This window comes from Zootoca vivipara, chromosome 2, assembly GCF_965207765.1.
Source record: "Zootoca vivipara chromosome 2, rZooViv2.hap1.1, whole genome shotgun sequence".
Taxonomy (NCBI): Eukaryota; Metazoa; Chordata; class Lepidosauria; order Squamata; family Lacertidae; genus Zootoca; species Zootoca vivipara.
In genome coordinates this window covers 73,444,220-73,461,331 of record NC_142584.1, presented here as the reverse complement: position 1 = coordinate 73,461,331, position 17,112 = coordinate 73,444,220, and the positions used below count along the sequence as shown (strand labels likewise).

The 17,112-nt window shown below is 40.8% G+C and overlaps 2 protein-coding genes across 10 annotated transcripts in view; one reads left to right on the top strand and one right to left on the bottom strand.

Moving 5' to 3' along the window:
• PFKFB4 (6-phosphofructo-2-kinase/fructose-2,6-biphosphatase 4) overlaps positions 1–9,822 on the top strand; it is a 78,861-nt gene extending 69,039 nt beyond the window's left edge. For 4 of the 6 annotated variants that reach the window (XR_015948446.1, XR_015948445.1, XM_035106180.3 and 1 more), the window contains 2 exons: positions 1,948–2,034; positions 7,163–9,822. Coding sequence is in view for 4 of the 6 variants with exons in the window: in XM_035106180.3 (XP_034962071.3) it covers positions 1,948–2,007 (60 nt within the window). In the remaining 2 variants the exon portion in view is untranslated. The remainder of the gene's footprint in view (positions 1–1,947; positions 2,035–7,162) is intronic. The other 2 variants (XM_088663196.1, XM_035106178.3) reach the window with 1 other exon arrangement.
• Positions 9,823–13,321: 3,499 nt separating this feature from the next.
• PRKCD (protein kinase C delta) overlaps positions 13,322–17,112 on the bottom strand; it is a 61,035-nt gene continuing 57,244 nt past the window's right edge. For all 4 annotated transcript variants that reach the window (XM_035106173.3, XM_035106175.3, XM_035106174.3 and 1 more), the window contains exons 17-18: positions 16,616–16,744; positions 13,322–14,817 (exon numbers count right to left, since the gene is read on the bottom strand). In XM_035106173.3, coding sequence (XP_034962064.1) covers positions 14,659–14,817; positions 16,616–16,744 — 288 coding nt within the window. In that variant the 3' untranslated portion in view covers positions 13,322–14,658. The remainder of the gene's footprint in view (positions 14,818–16,615; positions 16,745–17,112) is intronic.

The following is a 17,112-nucleotide window of genomic DNA, read 5'->3' as shown; positions in this document are numbered from 1 at the left end:
TAAGAGAGAGAGTGTGCCCTCAGCCAGGTGGTGGCCTAGTCCTCATGTCTCCGCTCCACTTCCTGCTTCTCAACCATGTTTGTTGTTTTTCTGTTTTGCATTAATCAGGACTGTTATGACGAGCACAGGTAGTGTTATCCCAAAGGGAAACTTTTCCTTCTTATTCTTTAACCACAATTGAAGAGTTCCAAAGTACCCAGGGTGCGTTCAAGCACTGCTAGCATAAGCCTAAGCAAGGGAGGTTGACATGTTGTTGGACTACAAGTTGCATCATCCCTAACCATTGGCTTTCCTGGCTGGGGCTGATGGGATTTGGAGTCCAACAGCCTCTGGAGGGCGGTGCATTGACAACCCCTACCTTAAAGGTTCTGAGAAGACAAAGGATAGTGTTCTGTTCTTCCTTCCTTTGTTCTGAAACCATTTTTCAGAGGTTTCTAGTACCTAAGTTCACAGCATTTTGTGGCGCTGACCTATGAATACTGCTGCTGGAGTTGCACTGGCACAACCATGATGCAGTGCTAACATAGATGATGCTTCACCAGTGACCTTAGTCAGAGTTCTGTCTTCATCTGTTCCTGCTGTGCTGATAAACTTCAGAACGTGAAGGCACAACTTGTGACATTTCAGAAGTCTGAAAGGGGCCAATGAAAGGAAATGGGCTGAGATGGAGGAAGAGGAGGCAAGGCTCTAAGGCCCGTTAGAGCTTCTTATAAGAACATAAGAAGAGGTTTCTGGATCAGGACAATGGCTCATCTTGTCTAGTATCCTGTTCTCACAGTGGCTGACCAGATGCCTGCAGTAGACCAGCAAGCAGGATTCGATCACACTCTCCCCTCCTGTGCTTTTCAACAACTGTCATTCAGAAGCTTTGCTGCTTCCAGTTGTGGAGGCAGAGAATAGCCATCATGGCTAGCCACCATCAATAGTCCTCTCCTCTGTGAAGTTCTCCAACTTGTCCTTCCTCACAATGAGCAGAAGCATTAAAAAAGAAGAAGAAGCTCATGTACTTATTCTGAGTAACTTAAAGAAAAGATCAGCCTCCTAATGGTTGCAGGATTTGATCTAATTTTGTGCCAGATACTCAGTTATTGGTAAGTTCTCCATATAATTTGAGGGCTGAAAGACATGGAAATGTACACTATCCTAGACAGTAGGAACCACCGTATTTTCCCGTCTATAAGATGCCCCCATGTATAAGTCGCCCCCTATTTTTGGGGATTCCGATTTAAGAAAATAGGGGAAGATGTATCTGTGTATAAGACGCCCCCTAATTTTCAACATTATTTTTTAGGGAAAAAACCTAGTCTTATACATGGAAAAATACAGTAATATATGTACAGGGGCTAATGTCAATAGGACTAAAATGAGGCCAGTAGAGCCTATGCACCAGGGCGCATAGGAATGTAGGAAGCTGTGTTATACTGACTCAGCCATTGGTCCATCTAGTTCAGTATTGTCTATATTCAGTGAGTGACACTCCATGTTTTCAGATAGGAGACTTTTCTCCAACTCTGCTTGCAGATGTCAGGGATACTCTACCACTGATACTTTCTCCTGGTACCCAACCCCCTCCCAATTGTTCACTTTTATTTAATGGTATCTGGCTGATAAGACTTGCTTTTTGCAGTATGAATGTGCTTTGCATAATGTAATGAATCACAAGCTTTTCAATATAGTTATGTAGTTGAGATACTCTAAAACATAAGCAGTTTCTGTGTGTGTGTTTTGAGGAGAGCTGCCAGCACTTAGCCTGTGGTCCACAGAATTATTAAATGCAGTCTATAAAGAAGGCAATTCCGCTCTCTCTGTTTTTTTAAAAAAGCTTTATTGCTGCAGATAAGTGACTATATTTGTTAATTTAACAAGCTCGGCTGTTTACTTGTGAAGAAAGCTGACCGGCCATGTTGCATGATAAACATTTTCCTCTGTATTTTTATTATTACACAGAATGTAGACATTTCAAGACCTCCCGAGGAAGCCCTTGTAACTGTCCCTGCTCACCAGTGAAGCCCGTGTCCTGATCAGCTATGAAACGTGTGGTGCTTCTTTTCATCATATTATACTAAAATTATTTCAATCGTTCCAATCACTTTGGAATCATCCACAGATAATATCAGTTTTTGTGTAGCTCGTGGCTTTTAGAAATCAGACAATCAAATCTTATTTTCCCCTACTCCCTGGATTGGAACTAATTGGCTGAGCCATCTGATTACTGGCTTCTTTGATATAACACTTGATCAATTGGTGATTGCTAATTTTAAACCTGATTTTTTTATGTCCATTAAGGCTTGATCGAACTCTCAAACCCTGTTGGGAGATAATATGGGGCAGTTTTCTATTAATGAGTACAGTGGTGCCTCGCTTAACGAACTCCCTGTAAGACGACATTTTCGCTTAAAGAAAGGATTTTTCTAGCGGAGGTTGCCTCGCTAGACGAATTCGTTTTACGAAAAATTCGTCTAGTGAATCGCGGTTTCCCATAGGAATGCATTGAAATTCAATTAATGCGTTCCCATGGGCAAAAAAAAATTCAAAAAAATGCAATGCATTATGGGATTCACTAGACGAATTTTTCGTTTTAAGAATAGACCCGTGGAACGAATTAAATTCGTCTAGCGAGGCACCACTGTATTTTTCTTTACTCTGGAGTGATTGGATTGTTTTACATAGAGGAGCATAATTAATAGTTTTTCTACAGTTAGTTCCTCAGCTAGTGAATAGTGTCAGCAATGTAGATAGCCTGCTAATTCATAGAATCATAGAATTATATGACTGTTTAATAGTAGCTCTCTTGTGGAAAATAGTGTACTTGCCCCTGACTTTGTGGAAGATGTATTTCTGTGATTTCAAAAAAGGTCTGCAAAATTTAATCTATTATGGGATTGATTTAAAGTTTAATTTGTAGTTAAACAGCAATTTAAAAGAGGCCTTTCTATTTTCATTCACATGAGAGGGAAAGCCTCTTCTAAGATGTTGTCTGCTATAACATAACATTATACAAGAACAAAAGAAATATGCTTTTATTTTATTCAGATGCAATTTCTGAAAATTTCATGAATTTTAGTCCGCTAATCAATAGATTAAATCAGTCAACTAATGTGTTTTTAATTGGGTGGCAGCCTTAATTTATAATTTATAATTTATATGAAGAGGAGTCATGTTGGGGGTTGGGGCTGGAGAATCAGTTTCGGTGGTGCTGATACTTACATTGCTTAGATCAGGAGTGGCTAACCCATCAGCCAAGAGGTTTGATGGCTTCTTATTTGAAACGTTTTTGGCAATTTATCTCCCCATCCCACTTCAACAGAACAAAGAAAACCAATGGCATCAGCACCACAGTGAATAAATAAAATGAATTTGTGGGAATTTTGAGTGGGGGAAGTGGGACTTTGAGGGAAAACAATCAGCTAAAAGTACATAAAAGAAAATACAAATAGAATGAATTGGGGAAGGAAAGAAATGGGTTGACTTTAGATGGAAAGATAATAAAAGGGATTAATTTCCTTCTTTGGCCTTAGCCCACTTTACCATGATTCTTGCAGCGTTGGGCATGGGTCAATGCACCCCTTGGCTGGAAAAGGTTAGCCATCCCTGGCTTAAACCCAGGAATTTTAGTTTTGTAAGATTGATATCACAATCATGGTGATATCTAGTGGCAAAGGAAGGGAAAGGAGCACATATCCTTGTGAATCTCTAGGAGGTCTTACATTTGAGAACTGAAAGAAAACTGTTCTGCAGAGATCCTAGATACTGGATTTTTTGTTCTTCAGGACTGGTTAAGATTTCTGTATCTATGTATATCTTGGATTCCATTAAGAGGTTTAACTGATGGCAGTCTCAAAGGCCAGATGCAAGACCTGTAACACCCTACAGTGCTTTGATTAGGGATCTCATGTCTTTCCTGGATAATAGTCAAGATCAGGCATATGCAAACTCAGCCCTCCAGATGTTTTGGGAGTACAGTTCCCATCATCCCTGTCCACTGGTTCTGTTAGCTAGGGATCATGGGAGTTGTAGTCCCAAAACATCTGGAGGGCCGAGTGCCTATGCCTGGTCAAGGTAATACAGGGAGGAGAAGATTTGGAAGATCAGGCTACATAGTATGAAACCCTAGCACAACCATCCCCAAACTTTGCCCCTCCAGATGGTTTGAACTACAATTCCCATCTTCCCCGACCACTGGTCCTGTTAGCTAGGAATCATGGGAGTTGTAGGCCAAAACATCTGGAGGGCCGCAGTTTGAGGATGCCTGCCCTAGCAGCTTAAATCAAGAGCCATTTTGGTAAGAGTGTGTGTTCTCATCTCACATTTTGTGTTTGAAGAGTACAGATACTACCAATATCTTCATTCTAAGAGATTTAGTTCATTCTTGTTAACTGAAACCTATCTATTTCACTTAAGGGTAGAATAACAGTTCATTTTTTTTGTAGTCTCCGAGAAGGAGAATAACAGCTGTTATGCAGTGTATCTGAATAAGTGCATGCCTATGAAAGCTCATGCCAATGACAAACTTAGTTGGTCTCTAAGGTGCTACTGGAAGGAATTTTTAAAACTGTTATACTGCTAGTGGCTAGCAGGCCTTGCTGAAAACTGATACATGTACAGGTGACATATGAATGTCATCTTCTTACTTCTTTGATCTCTGTTCTGCACCAGGTAGTCAGTTTGTAGAAGTTGATGTGTGGAATGGAAAATGTATTAGCAGCATTTTTCTTTAAAGTTGCCATGAACCATGCAAACCTACACTGGAGCAGGTACAATCATAGGATGCCATGGGTATGTGCCTTACACATTTGTGTTTTGTACTTCCATTGAAGAGTAGAATGACTCCTTTCTCCTACAAAGAGATGAATTCACTGCTCCCGAATCTGTTACCTGGAAATCTCACTTTTGGGGAGATGTACCACTTCTGATGTGGGACGCGGGTGGCACTGTGGGTTAAACCACAAAGTCTAGGGCTTGCCGATCAGAAGGTCGGCGGTTCGAATCCCCTTGACGGGGTGAGCTCCCGTTGCTTGATCCGTGTCCCTGCCAACCTAGCAGTTTGAAAGCACGTCAAAAGTGCAAGTAGATAAATAGGTACCACTACAGTGGGAAGCTAAACGGCGTTTCCGTGTGCTGCTCTGGTTCGCCAGAAGCGGCTTTGTCATGCTGGCCACATGACCGGGAAGCTGTACACCGGCTCCCTCAGCCAATAATGCGAGATGAGTGCTGCAACCCTAGAGTCAGTCACGACTGGACCTAATGGTCAGGGGTCCCTTTACCTTTACCACTTCTGATGGTGGAGAAAAGTTGGTTCAGGCTTTTAGAATAAAGTGATGGTGTGCTTGATGATAGGTAAAGATCATTGGGGCACTCATTAGAGCTCCTTGGGTACACATCTGTCTGGCTCATTGACATGACAGAATGTTCATATTGTGCGGAGGAGTTGAGTATCGGATGCAGTTGGACTGGACAAACTCTGAAAACTCCAATAGGAGTTTAAATGTGTGAGGAATGTTGGAAGCTGCTCTTGGTCCATGTAAGCCCAGTATTGCAGTAGCTCAGGGCCATCTCATTTCTTGCTGCGCTGTAGCCGCGCGGCGCCCCCCTGCTGGGCCGACGCCCTGGCACCCCGCACCACCCAGACTACCCCTAGATCCAGCCCTGCAGTAGCTCTCTAGGGTCACAGGCAGAGGTATTTTGTATTGCCCGCTAGCTGAGATCTCAGGGATTGAACTTGGGATCTTCTGCATACAATGCATGGTGTCTACCTTGTCCAATAGCCCTGATCTGAACACAACTAGAAAACGATTTGTGCATTTCATTACACTCTGTAGTGGTAACACAAAGCCTATGTATAAATGGCTTTTTTTGGCCTGAGCAAAAACTATGTAGGGCAGTTTAACTTGACCTCAAGGATCAGGTAGCAACTTGCATCCAATGGCTGCTGCTAGAATGACTGTGGTCTAGGATAGACTGAGCTTCTAGGATAGAGATTTGCAATTGGCAGCCTTTGAGTCCCTGAGGGGTGATTTTTGGTTGTTCAGACATTCTGCTTGTGTGTAAAAACAAATTGCAAGTGGGGAGAAGTGCACTAAGCTTCACCCACTGTTTTCCTCAACACTTGAGTCACCAAGGTGTTGCTGGGCTACAACTCCCATCATCCCTAACCGCTGGTCCTGCTAGGTAAGGATGATGGGGGTTGTAGTCCAACATATGGAAACCTAAAGTTGAGAAAGACTGATCTAACATGTACAACCTCTTGTATCCGTGGAGGCTTCCTTAAGCAATTTCGAACCTTTATCTTCCTGGGTCCCTAATCACACTGGAAGCCTCCATGACTGTAGGAGTTTGTCTGCTTCTGATGTTTAACATCCCAACTTATGGAGGGTGATGGAGCCGGAGCTTAGCAATTTGTCTCTGCTTGCTTGTTGCTTTCACATGCCACTGGAATGCCTGAAGACTAGTATGTTGAGTATTCAATGTGTCGTGACATATCTTATCTGTCATGAGAGATGGTAGTAGCTCGTTGCCTAATACAATTATTGGTTTAAAGGGAAGGAAAAGTATTGTGTTCAGGCATTGTAGTTGGGTACAAACTTGTGACTCTCAAGGATCTCTCCCTCTTGTGCATTGCATTGACTGTGATAACAAAAACACTTCATTTTGTTTGTTCAATCAGCTAGCAGCATGTGCTTATGTTGGTAGTTCCCAGTGAACACTGGAAAAAAAACAGACTTTTACCTAGGGGTACATAAGGGGCCCAGAGGCCTAAAACCAAGCATTCAAAGTGCAAATGCACCCATATTGGGATCTCTTGAGTTGATAAGCTGGTGTTCAGAACAATGGAACTGAAGACTGATGCATATTCAGAAATGTATTCTGGAATGATGGAACCTGTTACAATACATGAATATATAGAGGAACCAGATAAGAGAAAATATTGTGATTTTATACAACCCAACTCTATGTATATTTCCTGGGAAGCGAGGCATCACTGATATCGGTGGGTCTTATGCTAAAGTAAATGTGCATAGGATTACAGCCTTAATTTTACCATATTTCCATGAACTAGCAAAGGAAAGCCCGTAGGTAGTGAGAAGTGTTCAGGAATTGGCCAAAGGGCAAGCATTGTTTTCGAGTGAAGTATATAAAACTTGCTGTCTTGTTCTCTTTTCAGAATGTATGCATCAGCCGCTCTCGAGAAGAAGCTTTGAGGACTGTACCTAATCATTTGTAGCAGCCTTGACCTCCCCTTGCCAGCACCGTCCCAAACTACAGAAGCAGTGCTAAGGAAACCACTCAGGGACCTGAGAATGAAGGCAGCCTTCAAGGAAGCCAAGCAACACAGACATGCAAGCACTCCTCCTCTTCTCGAAGACGATGTTTCAACTGCCTGGGTCTGGCACAAGGCAAAGTTGGCATTAAATGGACCACCAATATTTGTAAAACAGAGAATGAAATTGCTTTTAAATTAATATATGTTGTCTTTATCCTGTTGTTCTTCGACTGTGGATGTTAAAAGTATGAAATGCTGGTGTCGCTCTTAATGCTGTATCTTAACTTCAGCTTTCTTCTGCAATACTTTCCTAAGCCTTTCTTGCTGTGATTTCCTGTTTTATTCCTATATTATATATAAAATCTTTACTGAACATAGAACAGGTGTTTCTTCAACTGAGAATTTTTCCGACTATTTATTTTAGTATACAACAAAAGGTACCACCAGTCTCTTTGTGAGATATATTAATCCAGTTAATATATCAATTTTAGCAACAAGCAGTGTTTGTCCACTTCAAGTCGTTGCTTTGCAGTGAAACATTTGATATTTTTTTTGGGTAGCTGCACTAATTTCTAGGTAATTTTACTAAAGGCTTCACTTGATGCTTAACATCATTTAATGGAAAGCCAGAATAGGTAATATTTTCCCAAGTGCACTCCATCTATCTTGTTGAAATGTTCCATAACTCCTGGGTTATTATTATTTTTTGAATAGTTTGTGAATAATTTCCTTTCCACATCATGCATATGGCAAACCTATTTTGTCTGCTTATTGAGAACCGCATATTTTACTTAACTATTTTTACCTGGGTTTTTCTTTTTCTTTTACACTTCCTCAAACTCCAAACCCCAAGCAGAGAAGCCTATGAAAAGGGAGCAGATAGTGATGCAATAAAACAATTCACATGGTGGTTACCAGAGGTGAATGGCAATAACAGTGCAGGGAAGGTGCAAGACAAATTACTAGAGAGACCAAATTATTATAAAGCACTCCTGAGTTATTGGCATTAATGCAAGCTTGTTCCCACCCATCTTCTTGAACCAGTCACAGATGAAGTATTACCTGTTTTGAGTTTTTATTTTTATTATGTATTGGTGATATTTAAGTTAAAAGGCATTGGATGGGTAAGATGAAAGTGATCCTTTATTGCATATCTTCTACTTCATTGATGAGAACAGGATTTCACATTCATAAATGGAAACAACCTTCCATCCCCCCGCAAAAAAGAGGACTCAGGATTTTTTCTTTCCGTGAACCTTAAGCAGCCACATCTTGGCCTCGGTGCATTCCTTGAGTGGAGCTCAAGAGCATAGTGAAGAACGGGCCCTCTAGGATTTTCAAGTATTTATATGCAAAGAGGGATACTATGCTGTAAGTGAACTTGTGAAATTGGATCAGTCCTGCTTTAGGGTCACAACCCAACAGGGACATGCTCCAGATATATCCTGTTGAAATGAATGGGAGGCGTATGAAAGAAAATCCTGTTAGTGATAAAACTTCATGCATGTTAGGCCAGTTGTGTTTGTTGTACTAAGCCAACGTATAGTGTAAATAATCCGTCCATGTGATACAAATCAGCAAGCAGCAGATTAGGTGCCTGTTTTTCTTGAACTGAAGAAAGCTTTGTCCCGTGTGATTTGAATGCTTTTTTTGCCTTGCTGTCTGTGCTGGTACCTCATCGAACCTTGCCCATGCTGTTAATGTTAAGAGTTCTCTGCAATGGACTATGTAAGCTTTGCCAAGTGGGGACTTGTTTATGTGGCTGGGTGCTATAATGTAACATACTGCCGTGTTGTTCATTTCTTTAATAAGGTAGCTTAGCAATATATTCAGCGTTCTGGAGATAAGCCATAAACCAACCTTATTTCAGAAACATAAAAAGGACTATGTTAAACTATCCGACACTTCAAAAGCGCTTTAGCTGTACTCCATCCTTTAAGATAATATGCCTTGACATCACAATGTATTTATTCAGGTAGATCACTACTTACTGGAGTAGATGAAAAGGGAGAGCTCTGCTATTGGCCCACAGTACAGTGTCAGCTGGAGAAGGGGTTTTTGGGTAATGGCTTGAATCACAGATGAATCGTGTCAACAGCCTAGCCCTAACTTCTCTAGATGTGAGCCACAAATTATTATTATTAATATTATTATTATTGGCTACTTAGTGGGCTTGAGTTCATCCCTGAAAAGTTGAGGATTCACCAGCAGAAAATTGTGCAGGTATAACTTTGGATTTTAAGTGGTAAACGTGGTTCCTGTAAGAAAATACTCTCCTCTGAGTTAGCTACGCCTGCAAGCTAGCCTTCATAGGTGGGTGTAGTATTTTCTTCTAACCTTTTCTTAACCAGAAGTATTTGCTTTCTCCCGACCGCCCCAAACTTCATATTTCTCAATGTGCTGTAAAACTGTGGTTAAAAATTTTATGTATAGTAGATATTTTTATAGGCTACATCTAAATATACTGTGATAACAGTAGTTTCTTCTATTTACAAGATTGTATAACTGAAAAAATCGTTGTGTGCAAGAATAAATTATAAATGTATGTTGATACTTGAAAATACTTGGAAGCAATGTTTGGTTTTAAGCAGCCCTGCTGTATTTACATATGTTTTTTAAAAGTGTCGCTGGCACTTTGAGACTTAGCAGAAACAGGTGACTGCTTCTTTTAAACACCTACTCCTTCTTCAACCATAATTTATTTACCCCCTGCCATTACTCTTAAACGACTCTTCTTTTAGGCTGCCATTGCTGGTGTTTAAATAGCACTGTCATTGTTTCAGGTTGTTTCCTGGAAAAGCTGGATTAATTTGGATCAAAGAGAATCAGAACCTTATTTCTAGCTATCTTTCTGCAATTTTTTACATCAAAGAGTGCTATTTATTTAATGTAGTGATGCAAGTGTAGCATTGTATCCTGACATGTCCATTTTATAGGGCATAGAACCCACATGGTTCGTAGCTGCTGAGACAAAAGGAAAGCATTAGGATAATGACAAACTCTGTTGTCTTCATGACTGCTGTATGATAATTCTATGAGCGCACACCCCTCTCTTTTCTTAATTCATTGTAGCAGTTTTTGACCAGAATACATTGTCTTAATGTATGCCTTTTAAAAATGCCTGTGACTAGGGTAAAGCCCACTAATAGAGCCGACAACAGCAGTACAGTCCCCCTGTTATGTAACAAATCTTCTATAACTCTCATCACTTTCCTAGCTGCCATCACTCATCACTCTTTCCTCAGCCACCCCTTCTTTCCATCTTTTCCATCTTCCTCTGTGCTTGCATCATTCCTTTTAAACCGAATTGTTCACTCCACAGAGAATAACCACCTCTTAACAGATTTTAACTCGCTGGTTCCACAAAGTCAGGGTTTATAAGATACTGAGATGATGGATTCCTTTCATTTTTGTTTAGGATGGAGATAATTGCGGTTAGGGAGTAATCTGTTAATTGTGCCTCATAAGTTGGAGGCTTTAAATGCTTAAAGCAGACTGAACTCCACCCTGCTCAGTATTTAAAGCTCTCCTATTTTATCTTAGTCTCGAGTCTTCTGTTATTGACAAAATCTAAAAACATTGAAAATGGTGGGATGGATCCTTTTTTCACCCTATTCCAAACTTATTTTTGAAGGGTTGTTTTGTTCTTAACAAAATAACAGATAGAAAATGACCCTTCCTCCTGGTCAATACTTTTCCTCCTAGGACCAATGGGATGATCCTGGGATCAATTCTGCCCTGCTCACTCTATCTTGTGTAGTCTGCATTAACCACAGACTGGTGGCTAGGAAGGATCTGTGTAGAAGTGTTCTATTTTCCTTCAAAGTTACCAGGCATCTAACACTACAAATTCTTGAATGAATGTTTGTGTACCCGATGTTGAGAAATGAAATTCTGTGTAATGGGTGAGGGCACTGAGTTGGCAAGTACAAGTCATGCTTTGGTAACGTGGCACAAATCATTCATTTTAAGAATTTTAACTAATATAATTTAAGGTAATTATGGTATGTCAGTAGCTAGAAGTAAACCTGTGTGCCCAAGACCCAGCAAAGGGTTGGCTGTCATGTTCCCACTTCCCATTCTCCTGTGTGGCCAGCTTTCAGTTTCAAAGAATGTTGACGTGTCAAACCAATCAATTACAAACCATGGGCTATGAAGTTGTCTTGTTTAACCAGGGAGTTTTGTAGACATCACAAGCTGCTGTCTTGTAAATTATAGTATTGTTTTATTTCTTTTCTCAGCTGGTCAAGGAATTTTCACTTTCCTTTACCATCCTATGATGTTTGGAAATAAGCTGACAAAGTAGTGCAGGAATGCGGAAACTTAGGCCTGGGCGGGAGGCAAAACTATCTCTGGACTTCCTAGTCCATACCTCCTACTGGCTTTGCACATGCTGTATTTTTTGTCTGATTAGACTGTGTTCTTGTAGCCTAATGCCTCTTGCTTGCCTGCATGAAGAATAGAGAGTGTGTGTGTCTGTGTGTGTAGAAACTAGCCTGATTTACAAAAGTTAAATTGAGTTGCCTCTCTGCCTCTTCCAACACTCGCATGCACTGCCAAGAAGGATGTGTGGCCCTTGAGCTGAAAAGGATTCCTGATGGCAGTGTAAATAAAGAAATAGTTTAAACGTTACAGAAATTGTTTAAATGTTACAGAAGGCAGTTGGCAATTTTCTGTAATGCTTCTGTAATGTTAGTCAGTGCTAACCAGATGGAGGGAAATAAATTATGGAATAAATAATGAAACCTACATTCCAATAGGAAATACCTTAGTTAATACAGTGTTACTTTTACTTGTAGCTCTAGGAAGTGGCCTAATATGGCCAGAGGTACATTCTGAATTCATGGAAGATTTACAGATTGCTGTTACCAAGGAAGTTGCCTGAGAATTCAGTTTATATCAGGCCAGTGTTGAGCCCAGAGTCATTTTTCAACTTCCTAATTTCCTGAAATATCTGGATAATCACCCAGAGTCCTAGCTGACAAATCTCATGTAGACTACCATGACAGACCTATATTTAATTTAGTATTACCTCAGTGTTAAAAAAGTAATTTACAAATGCATAGTGGTATTTGTAGCTGTGGAAACTTGTGCTTTTGCCTATAAAAACAAACTCCTAGGAAGTATTGTACTGCCTGACTCTTTAGCCAAAGTGTCTGCTGCTGATGCCTAGAGAATAAATATTTTTAGTAACCTATGAAACCTGGCACATGGGAAAGATACGTCTTGCAGCAAGCTGGACTTAACAAATCATGTGACTTTCAACAAGAGTGAGGCTAGATTTGCAGCTATCAAAACAAAGAGTTTCCACAGTAGGGATATTTCAAGTTGCGAGTGGTGCGCTTCTGCCTTGAAGCATAACGCAACTTTCAAGAAGTAAAAATATTAAAGCTAAAGATTCTGTGTATCTTAAAAAGAATCATAAATGTTTAAAAATGTAGTCATGTGTCCCTGAGAGAGCATCCCAGGGGACCATAGCCTTCCTAATGGATACCAGAGCTTTAATGTTGGTGCCTCCAAAGCCTAGGGCTGAGCCAATGGCAGAACACTGTTGGCATTAGAGCTGAAAAGGGAGTGTTGCTGTGACATCGACACCCTGAGGATTAATTCCAAAGGACATCCATTTTAGGCCCCAAGGGAAGCCATTGCAGGGAAGGCAATATTTATGGTAGTGGAGGGGGGGAATTAGGAATACTTGGTTGCTAGGGCCCCTGCAGGCTAGCAAGAATATTCTCAAAGTCAGTGGTGGCTTGTGCTTAAGAGCCTGCTTTGTGGGTTAGTGCAGTGCTCCCCAACCTTTTTATCACCGCGGACCAGTCAACGTTTGATAATTTTACTGTGGCCCGCTGAGAGGGGGGGGGCGTTGATTGTTTATATTTTATTTAGATTGTTTTGATTTAATAATTTTAATTTAATTGTATTTAATGATCCTTAGGCAGCCCGGTACCAATTGATCCACGGACCGCTACCGGTCCGTGGCCCGGGGGTTGAAGACCACTGGGTTAGTGTCCAAGTCCTTCGCTTTCAGACATCAAGGAGGGTAAAATAGGAAGGGTAGCATTTCAGATAATAGATGTATTTTTATTTAGCCTTCTAAGTTTTATCATTTCATATTTCCAATCAAGTAACAATCCATAATCAATACATCAGTTTGGCAGCATTCCTTCCCTGTTACCCCACATCCTCCCCACCCCACCCACCCCACAGTTTCAACATGCTGTACATGTTGTAGGGTGTTTCTGCCTAGCATAAAAATCTGTTATCCAGATCAAGATACAAGGTAGCGATGATTAGTTATCACATACTGTGTATTTAAATACTCCTACGGGACTAGCCTTCATCTTCTCAAGCGTGCTGAGGCGTTGACTATATTGGCTGGCAACGAGACCAAAGTTAGACCCAAACCACACAGGTCTTTAACAGCAGGTTCTTTGAAATGAGACCTGCCCAACATCCTTCATGAAAGGTGTGTTGCCCGGTCTCATGCATGCTTATTTAGATGTGTGCCCAACTGCATTTAAGTCAAGTTCTACCTCACCGTGTGCCCAATACAGATGGATACCTGGAAAAATAAATGACAAGATGTCACCTTCTCCCCCACTTACACATCCATAAACAAACTAAGTTTGGAGTTCTATTTGTCTTCCAACACTGAGGACAGGACAGCATCCTCAAAGGGAGCAGGTACATGGCACACATACACACAACTTTGTTCTCTAGCACTTCACTTCCTCACTCACTGGGTTGCAGATAGGGGGTCTGTGGTAGCTGTAGTCTAATAAGGAAAGGCCCACATGTTTTTAAATTAAAAAACAAACAAAACGACTACTTTGTCTTTTAGATGGGGCTTCATTCATGAACAGCAAAGCAAGAACAACTTAAAAGGCTGTAAACTTGCTGGATTGAGGGCCTGAAAAGCACCGTAATCAATCGATGCCCATTTTTATTAATTAAAAATAGCAATATTTGTAGCTCAGAATCAACCGAAAGAAAACTCAAATTATTTAATTTGATGGACGTTAAAAACTGCCTAGCCATTTCACTTTATTTGAAGGGTAGTACCCTTCGATAATCTCTTTCACCTCTTGAGCAAAATATACATCATATACATAATTTCCCCCCCAAATGGATAACTACATTCAAGTAACCACGTACACAATTTACATTTTCCCTACTGCAGAGAAAGTCATTTACATATGATTCACAAGGATACTTAAACTCAACCATGCACAATGAAGCTACCGCCAGTTGCCAAAGAATGAGCACAATTAGTCACTATTGAGTGTTGTTCGGAATGAAGGGAAAGAGAAGACGGTATCCTTTGATCACATTTCGGATGGAGTGCTCGAAAACTTCCGTTTTGCAGCAGTACCTGAAAGTTCCTCTGTGCTGATAAACTATTTCTCTAAAATGCGTTCAAATTTAGGATTGGTAAAAGAGAACCCAGCAAATGCAGATTGATCCATAGAGTCTATTAGGTTTTTGTCACTGTATGATAGCCGTGGCTTCTCACTCAAAAACTCTCTGTCAAAATTGCTGTAGTCACTTGCTGATTTCTGTACAGAAGAGAAGCAAAGGACCGAAAGAAAGAAAAAAATTAGTCAAAGTGGCTTCGATCCATCTTGCCCTTGCTCAGTAGGAGTCCCATTTCATTATAATAAGCTCAGACAAACAACTGCAGCATGAGTTCGGTTGGCTGCACTGCTCCAGCAAGTAGTAAGTAGGAATTTATTACACATCAGGTAGAGATTGTTTTATCAAACTATTACCTGTAATGTCTAGTAATACTTGAATCCAGAAAGTCATGCATATCTACCATCTATCCATAATTTGCTACCAGTAAGAAATAGGATCAACCACATACTGGGGGCACAAAGGTTCCAGCTTCAATTCCAGATACCTTCCAGACCCAGTCAGAAACACACTATGGTTGGGATGGAGAGGGGAATACATTATACATCAGAAATGGGCAGTTTTATCAATTGGAGAGCCAGTACAGCAGAGGAAGATGGGTTAAAATCCCCTTTCAAGGAAAATCGTCATCTGCAGCAAAAGCACAGCGACAAAATAAAGAATATATACTCTTAATATTTGGGAGCAGTTACAGTCTTAGACTAAATGGGCCCATTCATTTAGTGATTGATCCCAAGGAAGAATTAGCAGATAACCTCAAACACAATAAATCTACACCAGTAATCTGCTTCTTTCTTCAAATCACAGCTGTTCTGTTCTGATAGTAAGAGCATTAGGCTGAGTAATAAAAGATAAAAACAAGGTGAGCTACAGAGTCTCGAGGAATCTGATATCTGGAGCTTCAGATATGAACTAGCCTGACCCACATCTCCTGGATTAATGGAACTTTCTAAGAGGAGAAAAGAAAAGCAAGAGAAATTCTCATGGGTTGGAGGCAATGTTCTTGTTCTGCTTAGATCGCTGGGTTGTACTTCTGAGTGTTCTTTGATTCTACAAATCATCTCTGGAGTCTTCCCATGTCTAATGCTGCCAAAAATCCCCACGATGTGCTTAGCTGGTTTTTCTTGTGAGCGTAGAAGGCATTCTGTCTACCATGTGGCTGCTAGGAACACAGGAAGCTGAGGCAGACCAGAAGTCCATTAAATTCAGAATTTGGACTACAATTTTTGTTTTGGACTACAATTCCCATCTTCCCCAACCACTGGTCCTGTTAGCTAGGGATCATGGGAATTGTAGGCCAAAACATCTGGAGGGCCGCAGTTTGGGGATGCCTGGTCTATGCTGACAGGCACTAGCTCTCCTCCTGCCTGAGCATATGTGATATTTTTTAAAGTGAGGTCTTTTCAGTTTTAAGTAAATAAGTGCAGGTTTTTTTTAAGGTAAAGGGAAGGATTTTTCTCAAAAAAACGGTAAACACAGATCTTGGACAATCAGTAGGCACCCTCCTTCAGATTCCCAGAATTCAACTAAAACTGAAGGGAAGATATCATGAGGTGATTCCTTCCATGTGGCTTCTTTAGATTAGTCAGCACAGGGGCTGGAGAGGCTGTGGAGTGCATGAAAAAAATTAAATGGGAAAAAACACACTCACACTCCAGCCAGGGCCACCTCAAAATGATCTGGTACATTAAATTTCTGAAGATCCCTGCAAAGCAGGCAGAAAGTTAGAGGCTTCGTAAGAACTTTTGAGAAACTGGAGGACAGGTTTTGACACAACATGAGAGTGAACAAACTTAGGACACGGAATGGAAATAGACTGATTTGTCCATGTCTGGGGTGATCCCATTATAGACTGTCTTGAGTTTCCTGGACAGGCAGGTGGAATGTCAATGCAAAAAGCACCACAGTTTTACACTTGGCTAGATTCAAAAGGATACCTACCACTTTGGGTTTGAAGGGCGGTTCCACTTCCCTCTTCTCAAGAGATGTCCAATTAATCGCTTTGAAGAAAGAATGATCTCTGATGTTTCCAGTTATTCCCAGTCGTCTTGTTGGATCCCTTTCAAACAACTACAAAATATAATGCGCATCTGGCTTCAGTTACTAGACCTGCAGATCACATTTCTAATAGAAACTATGACTTTAGCTGCTGTTCAGAAAAATAAGACGCTGGACTCAATGGAATCGATCTAGGGCAGCCATTGTGGCCAGTTCTAGTTGCTATTGCTGGCAGCTGCAAAAGGGAGAATGCTGATGGGGAGCTGCTGATGGGGAGAAGGGATGGTATGTATGCCATATGACCACCCAGTTGTTGTATATACAACATAATCTGCAACAAGGGGGCATATTATCACTAGGATGCATGTAACAATGCAACAAGACCCTCCAGTCCTGTAGCTGGTTATATGATTATTGATTATTTCACAAAAATCTCTGCC